Here is a 24,403-nt window from a genome sequence, read left to right as displayed (position 1 = left end):
CTTGTCCTAAGCTACCTGGCTAAAATGCTTGCTCGCTCGTCAAATTTTATTTAATGTACAATAAAGAGCAAGCTAGTTAACATCTAGCTACAGTACCAGTCAAAAGTTTGGACACACCTACTCAAGTGTTTATTTTTTATTTTTTACTAATTACTACATTGTAGACTAATAGTGAAGATAAACTATGAAATAACACACATGGAATCATGTAGTCACCAAAAAAAGTGTTAAACAAATCAAAATATATGTTATATTCTTCAAAGTAGACACACTTTGCCTTGATGACAGCTTTGCACACTCTTGGCATTCTCTCAACCAGCTTCATGAGGAATGCTTTTCCAACAGTCTTGAAGGAGTTACCACATATCCTGAGCACTTGTTGGCTGCTTTTCCTTCACTCTGCGGTCCAACTCATCCCAAACCATCTCAATTGGGTTGAGGTTGGGTGATTGTTGAGGCCAGGTCATCTGATGCAGCATTCTATCACTCTCATTGGTCAAATAGCCCTTACACAGCCTGTAGGTGTGTTTTGGGTACTTGTCCTGTTGAAAAATAATTGATCGTCCCAATAAGCTCAAACCAGATGGGATGGCGTATTGCTGCAGAATGCTGTGGTAGCCATGCTGGTTAAGTGTGCCTTGAATTCTAGATAAATCACAGTGTCACCAGGAAAGCACACCCACACCTCTTCCATGCTTCACGGTGGGAACCACACATGCGGAGATCATCCGTTCACCTACTCTGCGCATCAGAAAGACATGGCGGTTGGAATCAAAAATATCAAATTTGGACTCATCAGACCAAAGCACAGATTTCCACTGGTCTAATGTTCATTGCTCGTGTTTTTTGGCCCAAGCAAGTCTCTTATTATTTGTGTCCTTTAGGGGAAAGAGGGATACCTAGTCAACTGAATGCATTCAACTGAAATGTGTCTTATGCATTTAACTCAACCCCTCTGAATCAGAGATGTGCGAGGACTGCCTTAATCGACATCCACGTCATCGGCGCCTGGGGAACAGTGGGTAATTGCCTTGCTCAGGGGCAGAACGACAGATTTTTACCTTGTCAGCTTGGGGATTCGATCCAGCAACCTTTCAGTTACTGGCTCAACACTCCTGCCCACCAGGCTACCTAGTAGTGGTTACTTTGCAGCAGTTCGACCATGAAGGTCTGATTCACGCAGTCTCCTCTGAACAGTTGATGTTGAGATGTGTCTGTTACTTAAACTCTGTGAAGCATTTATTTGGGCTGCAATCTGAGGTGCAGTTAACTCTAGTGAACTTATCCTCTGCAGCAGAGGTAACTCTGGGTCTTCCTTTCCTGTGGCGGTCCTCATGAGAGCTAGTTTCATCATAGCGCTTGATGGTTTTTGCGACTCCACTTCCAAAGTAATTGACATTTTCTGTATTGTCTAAAATGGACTGTCGTTTCTCTTTGCTTATTTGAGCTGTTCTTGCCATAATATGGACTTGGTATTTTACCATATAGGGCTATCTTCTGTATACCACCCCTACCTTTTCACAACACAACTGATTGGCTTAAACGCATTAAGAAGGAAAGAAATTCCACAAATTAACTTTAAATAAAGCATACCTGTTAATTGAAATGTATTCCAAGTGACAACCTTATGAAGCTGGTTGAGAGAATGCCAAGCGTGTGCAACGCTGTCATCAAGGCAAAGGGTGGCTACTTTGAAGAATCTCAAATATGAAATATATTTTGATTTGTTTAACACTTTTTTTTTTGGTTACTACATGATTCCATATGTGTTATTTCATAGTTTTGATATCTTCACTGTACAATAATAATGTAGAAAATAGTAAAAATAAAAAAATTGAATCAGTAGGTGTGTCAACTTTTTTGACTGGTACTGTACAAATTGAATTTCCATCCTCTCAGGCCAGTGGAACAATGTATGAATATATGGTTGTATCAGAATCACAATTATAATCATTGGCCAGTATAGAGAATCACATCAAATCAAATGTTATTGGTCGTATACACATGTTTAGCGGATGTTATTGCAGGTGTAACGAAATGCTTGTGTTCCTAGCTCCAACACTGCAGTAATATCTAACAATACACAACAATACACACATCTAAAAGTAAAAGAATGGAATAAAAAAAAAGAAGATTGCTAGCCATCTAGCCACCGGAGGACAACAACAGAACAAGATGCAACAATTCAAAATGTTTTTGTTTATGATGTTTGGCTTTTGTGAAGCTAAATCGAAACTGGCTTCCACCTTTTGTTTTTTTGGTGAGCCAGGACCATTCCCAGTTGAGCTCACTGTTTTGCTCAATGATGCTCGCTGGCTTCACTTGCATTCAATGCTATGGGCGGCAACAACGTCATACTCTTTTTGACCAGATAGCATCAGATAGATGGGCTACACATTCAGAGACAGAAGGGCGCTGAAGGAAAATTATGAAACACCGAGAGACGAAGGATACATTCATTTTTTGGGGGCACATTTTTTTTGTGGAAGCCTGGTTTCCCTTGGCATCCATGAATACATGCCACTGACTGTCATTAATACATTTAGACTATTAAGATCTTAGCGAAAATAATAATGAACAGAATAAATGGGGTTCTTGATACCATAATAGAAAAAGAGCAAAGGGCGTTTCATGTGGGACAACATCTGTATGGCTCGGAGGACCTGAGCCCTAGGACCATGCCTCAGGACTACCTGGCATGATGACTCCTTGCTGTCCCCAGTCCACCTGGCCGTGCTGCTGCTCCAGTTTCAACTGCTCTGCCTGTGGCTATGGAACCCTGACCTGTTCGACCTGTCCCAGACCTGCTGTTTTCAACTTTCTAGAGACAGCAGAAGTGGTAGAGATACTCTTAATGAACGGCTATGAAAAGCCAACTGACATTTACTCCTGAGGTGCTGACTTGCTGCACCCTCGACAACTACTGTGATTCTTATTATTTGACCATGCTGGTCATTTATGAACATTTGAGCATCGTGGCCATGTTCTGTTATAATCTCCACCCTGCACAGCCAGAAGAGGACTGGCCACCCCTCAAAGCCTGGTTCCTCTCTAGGTTTCTTCCTAGGTTTTGGCCTTTCTAGGAAGTTTTTCCTAGCCACCGTGCTTCTACAACTGCATTGCTTGCTGTTTGGGGTTTTAGGCTGGGTTTCTGTACAGCACTTTGAGATATCAGCTGATTTAAGAAGGGCTATATAAATACATTTGATTTGAAAGATATTACTACATCCACATCTGAATGTGATTTCTACATTTTGTGTCTTATTGAGAAAAATGCTTTTAATGATGTTTCATGTGAATATTGACGGTTTGTAATGAAATGTTATGGGTTCCCAAGTCCATTAATTGATGTGATTAAATTACTGTAAGCCGATCTATTGTCCAAGTTAATGTAAATGGTTTCCTGACCGAACATTTTGAAATTGAAAGGGGGGGGGGGGGGGGGGGGGGGGGGGTAAAGCAGGGTTGCCCACTTAGCACAGCCTTCCATGTAATAGCTACTAGCCCTCTTCTAAAGCGAATTAAAGAAGATCTAAGTATTCAAGGTACTATCACCAGCTCTAGACAGCCCATTGTCGCACTTCACTTGCTTATGCCGATGATGTGTCTGTCATAATCAGAAATCAAGATGAGTTGAATAGATGAAACAATCATTTAAATTTATACAAAGAAGTCGCTGGAGCTAAATTGAACCAAGATAAAATGGAGGGTGTTTGGATTGGAACTCCAATAAACATACATGGAAGGGATGAAATTAGAATTTTGGGTGTATAAATATGTAAATTAAGCGCATATCGAATGGTCTGCTCTACCCATAACAGTCATACCAAGCATAGGGTTGGTTGCTATAAGATTGAAATTGGAAATGTAACCGTGAAAAAAACTATGAAATTGCTCCCCAATACCGTCTGATGTATATATTTAATGTATTACATGAATGGTGATGACAGACCTTCCGAAATTTTTAACCGTGTTATAATGCATTTTTTTTCCAACCTGCTCCATGTATTCAATTTATTCCATTTCAAATTTGGCTCCTAGTGCGGCTTCACTTCCGAGCTATTATGAAGCATCTGACCGTTCCTTCTCTGTATTGCCACGTTCCTGTGCTAGTCAGAACTAGGAAACTCTGACTTTTCTGATTTGCTAACTGGGTGTAACTATACACTTGCTGTGCTCAACCAGCTCAAAAATGTTTCAAGTTTTCTTGTCTCGACTAGTACGTGAACGCGGCATATATTCATAGTTAGCAACCAGGAAATGGCGGAGCGATTTCTGCATAGAACAATGAGACAGATATTTCACTGGATGTATAAATGTGAAGCATCCGGTTGGCATCTCCACTCAATATGGGAGGGGCTATAGTTTGTCTGAAATTCTGCACATTTTCTCATCGATAAAACATTCGATCTCAATATAGTTTTCTGTTCGCAAACTAGAATATGTTATGAACAGGATGGACTAAGTTTTGTAGACTGTACCCTTTTCAAAACGTTTTTAAAAATCGCGCTGTTTAGAAGGAGCACAGAGTAGAATTGAGTTATTGCACACGGGCAATTCACAGAGTAGGCCTTCCGTAACGGAAATATGCAGATACATACTAGAACGCCTATAGGATATCGCTAGCGGGAGCTTGGCTCTGCCCACCTCCTTGTTTGTTCTGCTCACTCTGACTCATTTGTTTCCATTGGAAACGACACGTTGTGGTCTATCTTGATTTATTTCTAAAAAAATCTTTGGTACACCTTTTCTCGTCATGCAAATTATTGTCTCTTGCTTTCGGCGTCACTAAAGCGACGCATGCGGCGGTCTTTTTTCTACTTCCCGCAGCAGAACTCGAGTTGGTGAAGTTGTCGATTTCCTTCTTATTTTGTGAAAACGCTCACAAAAGCCATGGAAGTAGCCACCGTACCACGCACGAGGCGTCTATTGAAGGAGGAAGACATGACCAAGATCGAGTTTGAGACCAGCGAGGAGGTCGATGTTACGCCTACCTTCGACACAATGGGCCTACGAGAGGATCTCCTCCGTGGGATCTACGCATACGGTAGGTCCGGGGTTTTGTTTGGTACAGTGGGCCCATGTAGGCAACTACCTAAGTAAGTTATTTGGACACATTTTCTGTGCTTCATGACTCAGTTGCACACCCAGAACAAACACATACTGCGAGTATTGTAATGAGAAAAAGAAAAAAAAAGCCAGAATGTTGTATTTGTCTTTCTTTAGTTAGCCAACTACCCTGCCAACGTTAGCTAGTTAATTAGCTTCGTTAAACCGAGCTAACTCGCTAACGTTAGCTGATATTAGCTAACTGGAATACTCCACCCCATTTAAGATTTAGTACATGTTGCATTTTCCTCACTTGTTGATTTAATATTTTTGTGTGTGAGCATTTCTTGTAGCGCCATCTGATCTAGCCAGTGCTAAAACACTTTGACACTGTCTGCGCAACAGGAAAAATATTCAGTACTACCAGCTATATTTTCCAGTTGCTCAAATGATAACATGAATAGTATGCAATGTTTATTGAAATATTTCACTAAAGTGTCATGGGCCGACATAATTAACCACCTTTTATTTCTTATTCTTAGGTTTCGAGAAGCCTTCCGCAATCCAACAAAGAGCAATTAAACAGATCATCAAGGGTAGAGATGTCATTGCACAGTAAGTCGTGACTGTTTATGCTAGAGAACCATTACCTCCAGAGCTACAGACTAAAGATATAGTTAAATGTTTGGAACTTTGGCTATTCACCAGGGGTGTATTCATTAGTCGGATTCTGTTGCGAAACATTTTGTCTTTTGGGCCCTTGTTCAAATGTTTTATAGTGGCTGTTGAATACCATCTTTCTCTGTTCTGCAACACTCTTCCTTCCTTCTTTCTTTCTTTTAGGTCTCAGTCAGGAACAGGAAAGACTGCCACGTTTTGCGTATCAGTGCTGCAGTGTCTTGACATTCAGGTATTTGAGTAAGGTTGTTGGTATGTGCACACTAGGGAGTCTCAGAGTAGGAGTGCTGATCTAGTATCCGGTTTTCCTTTTAGATGATAATGAATCATTTTATATGAACATGTAGGATGAGCTCCTAGATCAGAACTCTTACTCTGAGAGGCTACACGAACACAAGCCCTGTTGTAGGTACTGATGTGCCGTTACCATCACATAGCAGTTTTGGATCATCCAACAACAATTTGTGTTGTGAAATTTTCTCGCACTCTGAATATGTGGAGTTTGGACAGCGTGAACAAAATGTGATTCTTTTTTGTTTTTGTAACAGGTGCGTGAAACCCAAGCACTGATCCTGGCTCCCACCAGAGAGTTGGCTGGACAGATACAGAAGGTATGTGACTGAATATCAAGTATCTTCTGATGTACTGGGGAAAAACTGCTTTGGAAGATGAGGGTTGTGTTCAGTAGGGCACACAGTAGCAAAATGTATGAAAACAGTGTTTCTATTGGGCAGGTTCGGGTCCTGTTCATTTGGTAACACTGTAGCAAATACTTAAACGCTGTGCAATGGGAACAAGTGTTTATTTGATATGTTCAGATAGTACCTCCCGGTTTTCCTCAGTTTCAAAACGTTTTTTCCTGTTCTATGCCGACTGAATGCTGCCCAGATCAGAACACTGGCAAAGGATTGGATTGGTGAAAGCCTTGGCTGGAGGGAGTTTCCACCATTGTTAAATCCATGACTGGGAATGTGCAACACTGGTAGAAAATTGGGACACAGCCATTATCTCCTAATATTCAGATGTTAACCCCCCCCCCCCCCAGGTGCTCCTGGCCCTCGGTGACTACATGAACGTCCAGTGTCATTCCTGCATCGGCGGGACAAACGTGGGTGAGGACATCCGCAAACTGGACTATGGCCAGCACGTAGTAGCAGGGACCCCTGGGAGAGTGTTTGGTGAGTTCCCTGGACCCTAACCTTCTAGTATCTATCTCTTATCCACAGGTATGAACGTCTGTGTCTGCCCAGCTAAGCAGACTAGACATTTAATATCTCAGAATTCTGTCACAGGATCAAAACTGAATTTCGCTGTTTCAACATTGTTTCACTTCGTGGGTTCAGTCTGGATCTGCCTTCCTTGAAACTGTTTGTACCTTATGTAATGAGGCTACTCTGCATACTCAGGACAACAGTATATATTTTTATTTAACAGGGCAAGTCAGTTAAGAACAAATTCTTATTTACAATGACGCCATACCGGGGACCAGTGGGTTAACTGCCTTGTTCAGAGATGGAACGACATATTTTTACCTTGTCAGCTCGAGAATTTGATCCCGCAACCTTTCGGGTTACTGGCCTAAAGCTCTAACCACTGCCGCCCCAAAAGTAAAGAAAATAATCATTTTTGCCCTGTTCGTAACCGGGCTCAGTCCTCAGTGTGAGCTGTGGGTTCCATTCCAGTGCCACAGTAAAGCCCAGAGAGTGGCAGGGGTCCAGTACGTCTTGTACCGTTTCTCTGTTCACGCTCTGGGAACATGAACCCCCCCCGTAACACACAGGGGAAAGAAGGATGGTAAATCAATGACTTAAAGTCCCACTACAGTCTCCCAATCTCACATTTTTCACGATTTACCTGATACCAAAACATTTAATTTCAAAGGAAGGTAACTAGAAAATATGCATGAGTAGACAATCATGAATTAGGCTCACTGTAGACACACCGCAAGGGTCGTGTATGAGTTGAGTAGCCTCCATTTTCCCACAGCGGGCTTACTAATGCAGGCACTGCTCTCCCTCTGTTCTTTAGATATGATCCGCAGGAGGAGTTTGAGGACGCGTGCCATCAAGATGCTGGTGCTGGACGAAGCAGACGAAATGCTCAACAAGGGTAAGCCAGGCACGCTATTGTGCATTACTGAGACGACGCAAAAGACGTCTGCCAGTTGTTTGTGTTTCTGCTCTCTCCTAAACAACAACAACGCGGTCTCATGGTAAAGCAGGGTAAGTTACAGTGCAGCCTGTTCAGTTTCTACTATCCCTACCTGTCTGCATTCCACGGCAGGCAGGGACACTTGGGCTCAGACACTTTTGCGCAGGAAAGTCGTTTTGACGGTCTGCGTGACTTTTCCCTGGAAGTCTAGTGTAATATGAAGGGGGTACTGAATAGCTTTCCCTTAACCGCCCGTCAGGTTTCAAAGAGCAGATCTACGACGTGTACCGGTACCTGCCCCCCGCCACCCAGGTGTGTCTGATCAGCGCCACCCTGCCCCACGAGATCCTGGAGATGACCAACAAGTTCATGACCGACCCCATCCGCATCCTGGTCAAACGGTGAGTCAAGTGTTACTCTGCTGTATATATTAGGAAGTACCACCCCGGGTTTCTAGCCTAGTGGAACCAGCCTGATCGCTGTTTTGAGAATGATGACCATGCTACCTTGTTCCTGGAGTTAGACTTGTTCAAGTTGTGTATTCTAGAGGGCAGCATTGTGTAATGTATACGGCGGGGGGGGTAAATCAGCCGGTCCTAAATTGCTCTCTACCCCCTAGCCCTAACCCTTCTGCAGGTCTGTAAGGTGGAAGCAATATAGTGGATGCTCCACCACTGAACTGCTTATATGTAATCCAGACCCTACACATCTGCAATCATCCAGGGATTAGGGGCGAGGGAGGGATTTGGGACCAGCTTAGTCTGAATACATATACTTAGTCTGAATACATATACTTAGTCTGAATACAAACCCTCATATAGTCATCAGAGAATCAACCATGCTTAAATCGATAAAGGCCCTCCACCTTTCCTGTGGGACCTTTCAGAAGAGAAGGACGAAATATTCTATTTTATATATAAGTATTTCTGGCTATTATATAGGTGAGTCAAGGAAATCTTTCTTTTTGGCACTGTTCGTAACCTGGCTCAGTCCTCGGTGTGAGCTGTGGGTTCCATTCCAGTGCCACAGTAAAGCCCAGAGGGTGGCAGGGGTCCAGTACGTCTTGTACCGTTTCTCTGTTCACGCTCTGGGAACATGAACCAAAACCCCCTGTCATGGCAAACTACATGCTGCTCTCCTTTTTAATTTTTTTAAATTTATATTTTTTTAATAAAGGTATGTTCTTTTTGGGGCCTTTACACCCTGCCTAGAAAATATTTCTATGGGAAGAACAGAGTTAACTGGAATAGGAAGACCTGCACTCACTGGAAAAAGCCTTTTTATATGTGTTCCTCTAGCAGCAGAAGAAGTCCAATACCTAGTTAACCCCTCTTCCCTTTCCCTCTCCCAGTGATGAGTTGACTCTGGAGGGCATCAAGCAGTTCTTCGTGGCAGTAGAGAGGGAGGAGTGGAAGTTTGACACCCTGTGTGACCTGTATGACACCCTCACCATCACGCAGGCTGTCATCTTCTGCAACACCAAGCGGAAGGTCTGTACACAACTTAAACCTAGTTGCCCCTAAACGCTGATTTTCGGTTAGTTTTGCATTTCCCCCAATAATAGTTGAGGTTAGGATTAGGGGAGGGGAAGCTGACCCTAGATCTGTGCCCAGGAAAAACTACTTGGGTTGTTGGCAGCTGTTGATAGTTATTGTATGTTTTTCTCCCTTTGCCTATATGTAATGGTAAGAAATATGGGTGGTCAGGAGTACGCCATTGAAGGTTTGTATTCGATCAGTAATGTGTACTTGACGTTTTTTGTTATGCAACTATTTAGCAGGTCATTTGTAAGCACTGTCAATGTCCCAACACGAAGATGTTTGTTTGTGGAATATGTCAAGCGCAGTGAAGATATGTTACGTTTAGTTTTTCAGTTGTTTCATAACAAAATACATTCTTTCAAATGCCCACCATTGTAATTATGATTTTTAAAAATCGATTTTTATGAAATTAAACTGAAAGAAGAGGTCTCAGCGCTTCCGTCTCCCCGGGGGCCAACATGCTTTGACATTGTTAGTTTGACAACCTCTCGTTGATCACACCGATGAATGTCAAGAAAATCTTCCTTTGCACTGTTCGTAACCTGCCTCAGTCCTCAGTGTGAGCTCTGGGTTCCATTCCAGTGCCACAGTAAAGCCCAGGGGGTGGCAGGGGTCCGGTATGTCTTGTGCCGTTTCTCTGTTCACTCTCTTGGAACAAGACAAGTCCTAAACGGCACCCGATTCCCTACATTGTACATTTCAGGGATAATTTTTTAGCATGATCCATAAAATGCATTGTCATGAGTTTGGCCTGAGCCTCTTATCTGTCCTCGCTCTGCGTGCGATAGGTTGACTGGCTGACTGAGAAGATGAGGGAGGCCAACTTCACCGTTTCCTCCATGCATGGAGACATGCCCCAGAAGGAGAGGGAGTCCATCATGAAAGAGTTCCGGTCCGGTGCCAGGTAATAATGATGAAAGTGTGTTTTTAGCAGCCCAATGAATCTTTGAAGGCTATTCAATAAGATTTGAGTGTTTCTGTTTTTTCGATTTTGTGTGTATGACCACTGGGTCCATATTGATCAATAGTGAATGTGCTCCCGTGTCAGTAGTTACTGTGTCATACTTCTATGATAAAGTAGAAGCTGGTCTTATACTCATTTTTAAAAACTGTTTATAAAAGGTGCAATCACCAACAATTTGCACATGTAGCTGTGTAATCTAGAGTCGTGTCCATCTTATGATGCCAGAGACAGCTTAGTTTAGCTTAGTTGTTTGGACAGTTGGTTGAGTCTCTTAGTGGGAGAAAGATCCTAGATCCTATTACATGACAATGTACTGTATCGTGTGGATTCTTTCTGGTCCACCCGATATAGAATGTGGTCTTTCCTATACAATACTGGACAGTTTCCCACACTAGATAAAGCGTACTAGTGGACTAAACACTTAAACGGACGTTCTTCATTGCACTGTTCGTAACCTGGCTCAGTCCTCAGTGTGAGCTGTGGGTTCCATTCCAGTGCCACAGTAAAGCCCAGAGGGTGGCAGGGGTCCGGTACGTCTTGTGCCGTTTCTCTGTTCACTCTCTGGGAACAAGTCTACGCATTGTTCTTTTAAATCTCCCAGGGGTTGACTTGGGTCTTTTTTAATTGGTGTAAAACGTTTTGCAAAGTTCAGATAGTCTTTCCTTGTTTGAGCCCGTTCGGTTCCAAGTGAATACGACCTTGGTTTGTCCTAACATGGATCTCTCCTCTTCTCCCCCCCCCCCCCCCCCCCATCCCCAATAGCCGAGTGCTTATCTCAACTGATGTGTGGGCCCGAGGTCTGGATGTGCCCCAGGTGTCCCTCATCATCAACTACGACCTGCCCAACAACAGAGAGCTGTACATCCACAGGTACGTCTGGCTGCCCAGAACAACTATAGAAACTAAGCGATATTAAGTATGCAATGTGGCTATTCGGACAACCGTGAAGTCGGGGGAAATCATCCTTTTGCACTGTTCGTAACCTGGCTCAGTCCTCGGTGAGCTGTGGGTTCCATTCCAGTGCCACAGTAAAGCCCAGAGAGTAGCAGAGTTCCAGTACGTTTTGTGCTGTTTCTCTGTTCACTCTCTCAGGACACTAAAAGCCAATTTTTGTATTTATTTTTTAATTGGGGTCAATCCGACATCTGCGGTGGTTACAGCGAAGCAGATTCTGCAGAAGTCAGAGCATTCATACTTCTTGCGCTTCGGCGAGCTGTCATACTCATGCAATAAATTGGTCTCCAGGGCACCACTTGTAGTGATTCAAAGCCATCCAGCTAATTGCGGCTTTCCAGCTAACCTTACCTCTTCAGATGTTTGGAGTCCGTGCGAAAACAGCCAAATATATCCAAATTGGATTTTAATAACCACGCTGTGATCCTGTTAAAATACATCAGATTTGACACATCCACTTAGATCAGATTTGTTGAATATAGGCCAATCCAGCGTCCTTCTCTCCACCATGGTCTGCATTCCATTGACCTCTTTACCGCATCTATCCTCTACCTCCCCAATCTCTTTCCAGAAGCTTCTGGCCCGCATAGCCGGATCAAGCAAAAATCGGCTTGTCAGGGCAAACATTTACTGCCGTTTTTGTCCTTCAACCTCTCCTCTCTTCATAGGATTGGCCGATCGGGTCGTTATGGCCGCAAGGGTGTGGCCATCAACTTTGTGAAGAACGACGACATCCGTATTCTCCGTGACATTGAGCAGTACTATTCCACCCAGATCGATGAAATGCCAATGAATGGTAAATTAGCATTTGTTAATCTTCTGCCTGAATATTTAATTGACAATGTTGATATGTTTAGTATTGATGTTTTGGTTGTTCAAGGAACTAAATGTGCATTTTTGTTTCAACCATATACTGGGTTTACAGATTTAGGGCCATAAAGACCTGGGGTTCTTTTACAAAATGGGCATTGACATTAGATGGCTGTCATTAACATAAAATATTTTCTCCTCAGTGGCTGACCTGATCTAAGGCGGTGGTGACGGAAGTGGAGAGACCGCTTTGATTACACTTTGGACCCCTTTTTATTTACTGTTGGAATTCTTGTCTCATTTGTTTTGTTTTTAATAGTAGTTTTGGAACAACCTTTACTATTGTATTCTTAGGGAAATGCCTACTGCAACCTTCCAGTTGTTTTGTAAATAAAGAACATTTTGTTTCCCATTTGAATGCCAGTTGATTTCTTTTCCCTGTTTTTTTAAAGGGGCAATCTGGGATTTGAAACTAACAAAATGGGCAACCCAACCATTTTGTTTTGATAAACAGTTGAGGGATTGGGCTGGAGAAATGTAAGCAAATTTTTCAATTCCATTGTCTGGGGTATGATGGATGAACTAAGACCATGAGATATATTTATAAGTTAAATTACTTTACAATCACACCTTCTTTTAGACTTCCATAGGCCTCCAGCTGCAACTGTCAGTCATGCCAGGATTCAATCCAATATGCGTTATAGAGCAGTGCGTTGGACAGCTGACAAAGGTGTAATTTAAATGCAATTTCCCAGGCGTTTGCAGTGATTCGGATCCCTGCGAATGTCAGATCAAGCGTTGATTACCTGTTAATGCTTAATTGACTGTCCAATGCGCTGCTCTAAAGTGCCTCTTGGATTGAAATATGGCCATGGTTTCATATTTTTGAGTTTATTTACCAGATCCGTTGTTTGATAATGTCATTGATGATGATTAATGGGGGTGCATGTGATGTGGAGGTGGCTGTGACTGGGGTGATGGGAGTTGGTAAAGCTGAGTCTAGTACTGTTGTAGTAGATACTGGAAAATATGCATGAAAAGTTGAAGAATGTATAGGGCAGTGGTTCTTAACAGATTTTGTCTCTGGACTCTCATTTCAGTGTGTCACCTCAGTAGTGACCAAATACTTGCGGAACAGGAAAATTCACCAAAAGTTAGGTTTTGGGCCAAAATGCAATGTAGGAAACTAAACTCATTAAAAAAAAGAAACGTCCTCACTGTCAACTGCGTTAATTTTCAGCAAACTTAACGTGTAAATATTTGTATGAACATAAGATTCAACAATTGAGAGACAAACTGAACAAGTTCCACACACATGTGACTAACAAATGGAATAATGTGTCCCTGGCCTTTGGCCAGCAGCTGCATTAAGTACTGCAGTGCATCTCCTCATGGACTGCACCAAATTTGACAGTTCTTGCTGTGAGATGTTACCCCACTCTTCCACCAAGGCACCTGCAAGTTCCCAGACATTTCTGGGGGGAATGTCCCAGATGTGCTCAATTGGTTTAAGATCCGGGCTCTTCGCTGGCCATGGCAGAACACTGACATACCTGTCTTGCAGGAAATCATGCACAAAACGAGCAGTTTGGCTGGTGGCATTGTCATGCTGGAGGGTCACGTCAGGATGAGCCTGCAGGAAGAAGGATGTCTTCCCTGTAACGCACAGTTTGAGATTGCCTGCAATGGCAACAAGCTCAGTCCGATGATGCTGTGACATACCGCCCCAGACCATGACGGACCCTTCACCTCCAAATTGATCCCGCTCCAGAGTACAGGCCTCGGTGTAACGCTCATTCCTTCGACGATAAACGCAAATCCGACCATCACCCCTGGTGAGACAAAACCGTGACTCGTCCGTCAGTGAAGAGCACTTTTTGCCAGTCCTGTCTGGTCCAGCGACGGTGGGTTTGTGCCCAAAGGCGACGTTGTTGCCGGTGATGTCTGGTGAGGACCTGCCTTACAACAGGCCTACAAGCCTTGTCCAGCCTATTGCGGACAGTCTGAGCACTGATTGAGGGATTGTGCGTTCTTGGTGTAACTCGGGCAGTTGTTTCCATCCTGTACCTGTCCCGCAGGTGTGATGTTCGGATGTACTGATCCTGTGCAGGTGTTGTCACACGTGGCCTGCCACTGCGAGGACGATCGGCTGTCCGTCCTGTAGCGCTGTCTTAGGCGTCTCACAGTATGGACATTGCAATTTATTTCCTCATGCCTCCTTGCAGCATGCTTAAGCCACATTCACGCAGATAAGCAGGGACCCTTGGTGTTTTTCAGAGTCAGTAGCCTTTTTAGTGTCTTAAGTTTTCATAACCGTGACCTTAATTGCCTACCGTCTGTAAGCTGTTAGTGTCTTAACGACCGTTCCAATTGTTCATTGAACAAGCATGGGAAACTGTGTTTAAAACCTTTACAATGAAGATCTGTGAAGTTATTTGGATTTTTATTTATACTTTTACCTCCTTTTTCTCCCCAATTTAGTGGTATCCAATTGTTAGTCTCATTGCTGCAACTCCCGTACAGACTCGGGAGAGGCGAAGTTCGAGAGCCTCCGAAACACAACCCAACCAAGACGCACTGCTTCTTAACACAGCTCTCATCCAACCCAGAAGCCAGCCGCACCAATGTGTCGGAGGAAACACCGTACACCTAGCGACCTGGTCAGCGTGCACTACGCCCGGCCCGCCACAGGAGTCGCTAGTGCGCCATGAGACAAGGATATCCCTTATTTTCCGCGTCTATGCTCATGTCCAGGGCCCCTGACCTCCGGGGGCCCCCACTGATTCTGTTAATCACTCTACCTCAGATATATTAGTCAAGGCAAAATATGTAGAATTGCAGGAAATTAGCTTTTTAAACTGCAAAACATTTTCTGCTTACAGATCCCTTGTGTAGCGGCTAATTGTATTGCTAATAGGCTGTTTGTAGATCGACTGAGGTGAATGAAGCTACAGCAGTCAATATGATAATGGCTGGGTACATATTATTTTAAATTCTGTTCTCCAAATAGCATTTGAGATTTTAAATTGTATAAAAATGATGTAAATGAGCTTCAACTGTCTTCATTTTTTTTTTAGTTATGTGGCTCACTCCTGCCTATGGATGTCACGTTCGTTTTACTGCTTACTGATAAGCTGATAAAGATGGGTAAGATATTGTATCTGAAACCATTTTCAAAGTTGGATTTTCTAGTGTAAGGGATGGAAAACCAACACCTTAGTTGAGGCAGTGGTGGGAAAAGCATCACATTTTCATGCTTGGTACCTTAATAGAAAATGACTCAAGTAAAAGTCACCCAGGAAATACTACTTGAGTAAAAGCCTAAGTATTTAGTTTTAAATATACTCAAGTATCAAAAGTATAAATCATTTCAAATTGCTTATATTAAGCCAGGGGCACATTACAACATGCAGACATCATTTACAAACTAAGCATTTGTGTTTAGTGAGTCAGCCAGATCAGAGGCAGTAGGCAGGGATGTTCTCTAAGTGTGTGAATTGGACCATTTTCCTGTCCTGCTAAGCAATCAAAAAGTAACGAGTACTTGTGGGTGTCAGGGAAAATCTATGAAAAAATACATGATTTACTTTAGGAATGTAGTTAAGTAAACGTTGTAAGAAATATAAATAGTAAAGTACAGACACCCCAAAAACGACTTAAGTAGTTATTTAGATTAGGGACGGACCTACATCAAAGGAAGGGACAGAAAACATGATCATTTCAATTTCAACGGAAAGACCGTCTCTGAGGCTGCACTGCTAGCAGTAGACTACTGCTTCCCCTGCCTGCTATTCTCCACAAGTGACAGCGTGTGAACAAGAGTCGGTTACTGCTTGAACATCTTGAACATCTTGACTTGAACATCTTGCCTATAGTACTCAACAAGCATGAGAAATCTGTGTCTCACATCCAAAGACAGATGGCTTTTAAGACATTTGGCAGCTCACGGATAGATCTTAGTGGCCGGGGACCCTAAGCGATTGCATATCCCTGGAGCCTGCCCTGGTAAAAGAGAACCATGCGATTTTGAGAAATCTAGGTAATTAAGGCTACATGATACCTTGGGTAGCCTCCCTAGGTAAACGGGAGTTGGCATTTCGTGGCAGCGATGAGTGCCAGCTCACCAAACAGGCCCAGGGACAACTATGTTGAACTATTACATGCCTTTGCTGAAAAAATTAAGTTAGCAACCCATTTAGAGGCCGCCACCATGTTTGCTTTTTGCTCATGGCCTATGATGGAATTTTCAATGAAACTGGTGCGCTCTTCCGTCTTTTGCAGAACAAAGTGATGGATAAGGATTTCTGCCGTACCTGTATCAGCGACACGATGAAAGCTTTAATTGTTTATATGAGCGATTTGAGCAGAAATGTAAACAGTCAGAGTAGAGAGGGTGCGAATTTACTATAACATACTGGACAATATCAATGTTCAGATGATAGCCAGGTTTGACTACTTTGGTGAACTTAATTTCCTTGTACAGCTGCAAATCAAATCAAATCACATTTTATTTGTCACATACACATGGTTAGCAGATGTTAATGTGAGTGTAGCGAAATGCTTGTGCTTCTAGTTCCGACAATGCAGTAATAACCAACAAGTAATCTAGCTAACAATTCCAAAACTACTACAAGTGTAAGGGGATAAAGAATATGTACATAAAGATATATGAATGAGTGATGGTACAGAGCGGCATAGGCAAGATACAGTAGATGGTATTGAGTACAGTATATACATATGAGATGAGTATGTAAACAAAGTGGCATAGTTTAAGTGGCTAGTGATACATGTATTACATAAGGATACAGTCGATGATATAGAGTACAGTATATACACATACATATGAGATGAGTAATGTAGGGAACATTATATTAGGTAGCATAGTTTAAAGTGGCTAGTGATACATGTATTACATAAAGATGCAGTAGATGATATAGAGTACAGTATATACGTATGCATATGAGATGAACAATGTAGGGTATGTAAACATTATATTAGGTAGCATTGTTTAAAGTGGCTAGTGATATATTTTACATCATTTCCCATCAATTCCCATTATTAAAGTGGCTGGAGTTGAGTCAGTGTGTTGGCAGCAGCCACTCAATGTTAGTGGTGGATGTTTAACAGTCTGATGGCCTTGAGATAGAAGCTGTTTTTCAGTCTCTCGGTCCCAGCTTTGATGCACCTGTACTGACCTCGCCTTCTGGATGATAGCGGGGTGAACAGGCAGTGGCTTGGGTGGTTGATGTCCTTGATGATCTTTATGGCCTTCCTGTGACATTGGGTGGTGTAGGTGTCCTGGAGGGCAGGTAGTTTGCCCCCGGTGATGCGTTGTGCAGACCTCACTACCCTCTGGAGAGCCTTACGGTTGAGGGCGGAGCAGTTGCCGTACCAGGCGGTGATACAGCCCGACAGGATGCTCTCGATTGTGCATCTGTAGAAGTTTGTGAGTGCTTTTGGTGACAAGACGAATTTCTTCAGCCTCCTGAGGTTGAAGAGGCGCTGCTGCGCTTTCTTCACGATGCTGTCTGTGTGGGTGGACCAATTCAGTTTGTCTGTGATGTGTACGCTGAGGAACTTAAAACTTACTACCCTCTACACTACTGTTCCATCGATGTGGATAGGGGGGTGTTCCATCTGCTGTTTCCTGAAGTCCACAATCATCTCCTTAGTTTTGTTGACGTTGAGTGTGAGGTTATTTTCCTGACACCACACTCCGAGGGCCCTCACCTCCTCCCTGTAGGCCGTCTTGTCGTTGTTGGTAATCAAGCCTACCACTGTTGTGTCGTCCGCAAACTTGATGATTGAGTTGGAGGCGTGCGTGGCCACGCAGTCGTGGGTGAACAGGGAGTACAGGAGAGGGCTCAGAACGTACCCTTGTGGGGGCCCAGTGTTGAGGATCAGCGGGGTGGAGATGTTGTTGCCTACCCTCACAACCTGGGGGTGGCCCGTCAGGAAGTCTAGTACCCAGTTGCACAGGGCGGGGTCGAGACCCAGGGTCTCGAGCTTGATGACGAGCTTGGAGGGCACTATGGTGTTAAATGCCGAGCTGTAGTCAATGAACAGCATTCTCACATAGGTATTCCTCTTGTCCAGATGGGTTAGGGCAGTGTGCAGTGTGGTTGAGATTGCATCGTCTGTGGACCTATTTGGGCGGTAAGCAAATTGGAATGGGTCTAGGGTGTCAGGTAGGGTGGAGGTGATATGGTCCTTGACTAGTCTCTCAAAGCACTTCATGATGACGGAAGTGAGTGCTACGGGGCAGTAGTCGTTTAGCTCAGTTACCTTAGCTTTCTTGGGAACAGGAACAGTGATCGGTAAGCTGCTCAGATAGCTGATGCTTAAAGTTAGTGAGGGAGATACAGTGGGGCAAAAAAGTATTTAGTCAGTCACCAATTGTGCAAGTTCTCCCACTTAAAAAGATGAGAAGCCTGTAATTTTCATCATAGGTACACTTCAACTATGACAGACAAAATGTGAAAAAAAAATCCAGAAAATCACATTGTAGGATTTTTAATGAATTTATTTGCAAATTATGGTGGAAAATAAGTATTTGGTCACCTACAAACAAGCAAGATTTCTGGCTCTCACAGACCTGTAACTTCTTTAAGAGGCTCCTCTGTCCTCCACTCGTTACCTGTATTAATGGCACCTGTTTGAACTTGTTATCAGTATAAAAGACACCTGTCCACAACCTCAAACAGTCACACTCCAAACTCCACTATGGCCAAGACCAAAGAGCTGTCAAAGGACACCAGAAACAAAATTGTAGACCTGCACCAGGCTGGGAAGACTGAATCTGCAATAGGTAAGCAGCTTGGTTTGATGAAATCAACTGTGGGAGCAATTATGAGGAAATGGAAGACATACAAGACCACTGATAATCTCTCTCGATCTGGGGCTCCACGCAAGATCTCACCCCGTGAGGTCAAAATGATCACAAGAACGGTGAGCAAAAATCCCAGAACCACACGGGGGGACCTAGTGAATGACCTGCAGAGAGCTGGGACCAAAGTAACAAAGCCTACCATCAGTAACACACTACGCCGCCAGGGACTCAAATCCTGCAGTGCCAGACGTGTCCCCCTGCTTAAGCCAGTGTCCAGGCCCGTCTTGAAGTTTGCTAGAGAGCATTTGGATGATCCTGAAGAAGATTGGGAGAATGTCATATGGTCAGATGAAACCAAAATTGAACTTTTTGGTAAAAACTCAACTCGTCGTGTTTGGAGGACAAAGAATGCTGAGTTGTGCTCCCGGCAGGCCCAGTTATTCAAGAAAAGCTTAACACAGGTCTGCCTCCTCTCCAATCCTAGCGGCTATTCCTCGCGCACCGAAAACCTTCAATATAGCCAAAATATTTAGGATTGAAAAAGTACAATGTATTTATTACCTTTTATATGTGGCATAAACACAACCAGTCACATTTTTTTTTATCTGATTAGGCTACTTCAAAAGTCTCCTGTAGGCAGGTGCATATGTTCATCCAAAATATAATTTTAGCATCCTCAAAATGGCTTGATGTTAACCAGGTTTCCATTCAACCTTTTTATGCGAGTAAAGTAGCCTATATGAATTTGACCTTTTGGGTAGGATTGATGAGTTTCATTTGGAGAACAATTTTGGTGGGGTGAATAATTTGAGTGCCACATTCCCTACATCAATTTATATTATGAGCAATTTGAGGGATATGGAAATGACGTCTACATTTTGACAAAGTCCTCAATCTTACGTGATAGCCTAGGCAGCCGATAGTGGGCGCTAGATCTGCATTATCATCTAGGTTTGATGTGTCCAGCCGGTAATACACTCGTGTCCCCCATGGACCAGCTCGTACATAAAGCATCATCACTTTCAGTCTGCAAAGGCATCATTTCCCTCCTTAACTAAATTTGTACTGTCTTAATAAAACAACATTTTCCACCAACGTTTTCAGGTTTTCTGACAATTTAGGATGTTGCACACCTTTGGCTTACTTGAGGTGGCTAATATTTGGGTTGTGACAAATTTCTACAAATCAAATAATATCCTCAAAATTCTATAATGTCATTCCTTAGCATATTGACAATAGTCTAAATAAAAATATGTATTGCTATGGAGTTGGTCTAGATTTTTTTCAAAAATATAAATGCAACATACAATTTCAAAGATTTTACTGAGCTACAGTTCATATAAGGAAATCAGTCAATTGAAATAAACAGATTAGGCCCTAATCTATGGATTTAATATGACTGGGAATACAGATATGTATCCGTTGGTCACAAGGTAAATGGCCCCCCTCGGGTTCGTGCCGTGGGGGAGATCTTCGTGGGCTATACTCGGCCTCGTCTCAGAGTAGTAGGTTGATGGTTGAAGATATCCCTCTAGTGGTGAGAGGGCTGTGCTTTGGCAAAGTAGGTGGGGTTATATCCTGCCTGTTTGGCCCTGTCTGGTGGTATCATCGGACAGGGCCACAGTGTCTCCCGACACCTCCTGTCTCAGCCTCCAGTATTTATCCTGCAATAGTTTGTGTCGGGGGGATTTGGTCAGTCTGTTATATCTGTAATATTTATCCTGTCTTATCCAGTGTCCTGTGTGAATTTAAGTATGCTCCCTCTAATTCTCTCTCTTCTCTCAGAGGACCTGAGCCCTAGGACCATGCCTCAGGACTATCTGGCCTGATGACTCCTGCTGTCCCCAGTCCACCTGGCCGTGCTGCTGCTCCAGTTTCAACTGTTCTGTCTGCGGCTATTGAACCCTGACCTGTTCACTGGATGTGCTACCTTGTCCCGGACCTGCTGTTTTGACTCTCTACCGTAGTTGCTGTCTAACTCTGAATGATTGTCAATGAAAAGCCAACTGACATTTACTCCTGAGGTGCTGACCTGTTGCACCCTCTACAACCACTGTGATTATTATTGTCTGACCCTGCAGGTCATCTTTGAACATATGAACATCTTGGCCATGTTCTGTTATAACCTCTCTAGGGTATGTGGGAAGCTAGCGTCCCACCTAGCCAACATCCAGTGAGATTGCAGAGCGCCAAATTCAAATACAGAAATACTCATTATAAAAATTCAGTAAAGATACAACTATTTTACATAGGTTTAAAGATGAACTTCTTGTGAATCCAACCACGGTGTCAGATTTCAAAAATGCTTTACGGCGAAAGCATACCTCACGATTATTTGAGAACATCGCCCAGCAGACAAATCATTACAAACAGTAACCAGCCAAGTAGAAGAGTAACTGCAATGACTAATATTGTGCAAAGTATAGTGGCAGAGTTCAGACACATCGCAACAGTATAATAGTGAGACCTGCTATTAAGGCCTGTACCAAGCATATGAGTCTTAAGGTCCCCTTAATCAATAAATGGGGAGGGTCTTTGGGACGCTTCCCCTACAAACACCTTTGGTAGCTTTTCTCATGGTCTGTCCTTTAGGTGCCTTTTGGCAAACACCAATCGGGCTGTCATGTACCTTTTACTGAGGAGTGGCTTCCGTCTGGCCACTACCATAAAAGCCTGATTGGTGGAGTGCTGCAGAAATGGTTGTCCTTCTGGAAGGTCCTACCAGCTCCACAAAGGAACTCTGGAGCATCGTTAGAATGACCATTGGGTTCTTATTCACCTCGACCAAGGCTCTTCTCCCACGATTACCCAGTTTGGCTGGGCGGCCAGCTTTAGAAAGAGTCTTGAAGAAACTTCTTCCATTTAAGAATGATGGAGGCCACTCCGTTCTTGGTGACCTTCAATGCTGCAGATATTTTTTGGTACACTTCCCCAGATCTGTGCCTCGACACAATCCTGTCTCGGAGCTGTACAGACAATTCCTTCGACCTCATGGCTTGGTCTTTGATCTGACATGCACAATCAACTGTGGGACCTTATATAAACAGGTGTGCCTTTCCAAATCATGTCCAATTTACCAGAGGTGTACTCCAATCAAGTTCTAGAAACATCCCAAGGATAATCAATGGAAACATGATGCACCTGAGGTCAATTTTGAGTCTCATAGCAAAGGGTCTGAATACTTATGTAAATAAATGAGCTACATTTGCTAAGAAACTGTTTTCGCTTTGTCATTATAGGGTATTGTATATAGATTGATGAGGGGAAACATGTTTAGTCAATTTTAGAGTAAGGCTGTAAGGTAACAAAATGTGGGAAATGGGAAGGGATCTGAATACTTTCCTAGGTAGGTGATAGAAATGGCTTATTATTCCTCACCAGGAGAGGGGGTACTCCCCTCGTGGGATAAAAAGGTACTTGACCAAGGCCAAGGAGGGTTGTGGAATCATTCAGGTTCCAGACAGTCCTGAAGGTAGCTATTGAAGTGATACGTTTAAGGTGAGCAGAGTTGGATTAAACATTCACCATTGACGTTAGAGGTAGCAGGTAGCCTAGCTGTTAAGCGAGTTGGGCTAAAAAAAAACCGAAACGGACTCTGTTTGAAGGTTGTGGATTGTCCAGAAGGATAACAATCCCAAACAAGCATCAAAAGCAACCTGGAATGGTTGAAAAAACACTGGACTGCTCTAGAGGGACCAGTGAAGAGTTCAGGCCTAAATCACATCCATTATCTGTGGTGAAAGCTGAAAATAGCAGTTGGTGGAGCACCCCTCAAACATTGAAGAATTAGAGCAGTTTTCTCCTGAAGAGTGGGCAAAATTGCCAGTACAATTTGCAGCAAGTTCATTGATGGTTCCAAGAAACATTTGTTGACAGTTATCTTGGCCAAAGGCTGTGCAACCAAGTATGAGTGCCAGAGGGACAATAATTTGTCTTTATTTTCTCAATCAAAACTCTAAACTTAAGTTTAATAACACCTTGTTATTGAAAGTTCAATAACAAGGTGTGGAGAAAAGTTTTTTTTTTCTTCAACTTATTTTTTAGGGAAATAGAAAGGGGTGCCAATATATCTGGAAGCAACTGTGTATCCAAGACTGAAGTGTCAGCTGAGATTACACAAACATTCTCCAAATGACTATGATGCATGAATTTTTGGACAAATCAATTCAAATATATTTATTTATAAAGGCCTTTTTACATCAGCAGATGTCACAAAGTGCTTATACAGAAACCCAGCCTAAAACCCCAAACAGCAATTAAGAGTACATGGCCATTAAGGCCAGACTGTTCTTCAAGATGTTCAAACATTCATAGATGACCAGCAGGGTCAAGTAAAAATCACAGAGGTTGTAGAGGGTGCCAGACGTACATTTCTGTTGGCTTTTCATAGCTGATCATTCAGAGGTCAAGACAGCAAGTGCGGGAGAGAGAGACTCAAAAACACCAGGTCTAGGACAAGGTAGCACGCCCTGTGAACAGGCCAGGGTTTCATAGCCGCAGGCAGAACAGTTGAAACTGGAGCTGCAGCACAAACAGGTGGACTGTGGGCAGCCAGGAGTCATCAGGCCAATTAGTCCTGAGGCATGGTCCTAGGGCTCAGGTCCTCTAGGAGGAGAGGGAGAATTAGAGGTCCTGGCAGTTCTGTGCAGACTTATGCTACTTTTTTGTTAGCTTTGCGACAGTATCAAAAATACATTTTGGATTGTTCTTATTGTCAATTAGGTTAGAAAAATAGGTTGATCGAGCAGCAGTGAGGGTTCTTCGATATTGCACGGTACCGTCTTTCCAAGCTAGTCGGAAGACTTCCAGTTTGGTTTGGCATCATTTCCGTTCCAATTTTCTGGAAGCTTGATTCCGGGCTCGAGTATTTTCTGTATACCAGGGAGCTCATGTCTTGTGACAAATGTTGGTTTTTAGGGGTGCGACTGCATCTAGGGTATTACACAAGGTTCAATTTAGATCCTCAGGTGGTTAACCGATTTTTGTAATCTGACATCCTTGGGTAGATGGAGTCTGGAAGGATATCTAGGAATCTTTGGTTGTCTGAGAATTTATAGCGCTGCTTTGGATAAATCCTTGGTTGGGGTCTGAGCAGATGATTTGTTTGCGATTGCATACGTATTAAAATGGTGGTCCGATAGTCCAGGATTATTAGGAAAAAACATTTAGATCCACAGGACACAACTAAATCCAGGGAATCACTGTGGCAATGTGTAGGTCCGGAGACATGTTGGACAAACCCAGAGGCGATGACGGCTCTGAAAGCCTTTTGGAGTAAGTCTGTGGACTTCCCCATCGGAATATAGAAGTCACCAAAAATGGGATTATCTGCCATGACTACAAATCCCGATAGGAATTCAAACAACTCAGTCAGGAACGCTGTATACGGCCCAGGAGGCCCATAAACAGTAGCTATAATTTGTTATA

The 24,403-nt window shown here is 43.2% G+C and overlaps 1 protein-coding gene and 2 non-coding genes across 3 annotated transcripts; all 3 read left to right on the top strand.

Annotated features, from left to right (window-relative positions):
• Window positions 1-4,342: 4,342 nt before the first annotated feature.
• LOC139370581 (eukaryotic initiation factor 4A-III) lies at window positions 4,343-12,559 on the top strand. Its single transcript, XM_071110158.1, has 12 exons — window positions 4,343-5,047; window positions 5,592-5,664; window positions 5,893-5,959; window positions 6,276-6,338; window positions 6,773-6,905; window positions 7,756-7,836; window positions 8,138-8,279; window positions 9,230-9,368; window positions 10,208-10,323; window positions 11,146-11,253; window positions 12,006-12,133; window positions 12,351-12,559. The coding sequence occupies exons 1-12, from the start codon at window positions 4,894-4,896 to the stop codon at window positions 12,365-12,367; spliced, it is 1,221 nt and encodes a 406-aa protein (XP_070966259.1). The 5' UTR covers window positions 4,343-4,893; the 3' UTR covers window positions 12,368-12,559.
• LOC139371740 (small nucleolar RNA SNORA54) lies at window positions 8,844-8,977 on the top strand. Its single transcript, XR_011627418.1, has one exon. It is a non-coding gene; the product is annotated as a small nucleolar RNA SNORA54 (small nucleolar RNA).
• On the top strand, window positions 10,823-10,956 carry LOC139371739 (small nucleolar RNA SNORA54). The gene has a single exon (XR_011627417.1). It is a non-coding gene; the product is annotated as a small nucleolar RNA SNORA54 (small nucleolar RNA).
• Window positions 12,560-24,403: the final 11,844 nt, after the last annotated feature.

This window comes from Oncorhynchus clarkii, chromosome 17, assembly GCF_045791955.1.
Source record: "Oncorhynchus clarkii lewisi isolate Uvic-CL-2024 chromosome 17, UVic_Ocla_1.0, whole genome shotgun sequence".
NCBI lineage: Eukaryota > Metazoa > Chordata > Actinopteri > Salmoniformes > Salmonidae > Oncorhynchus > Oncorhynchus clarkii.
This window is presented reverse-complemented; position numbering and strand designations above follow the sequence as displayed.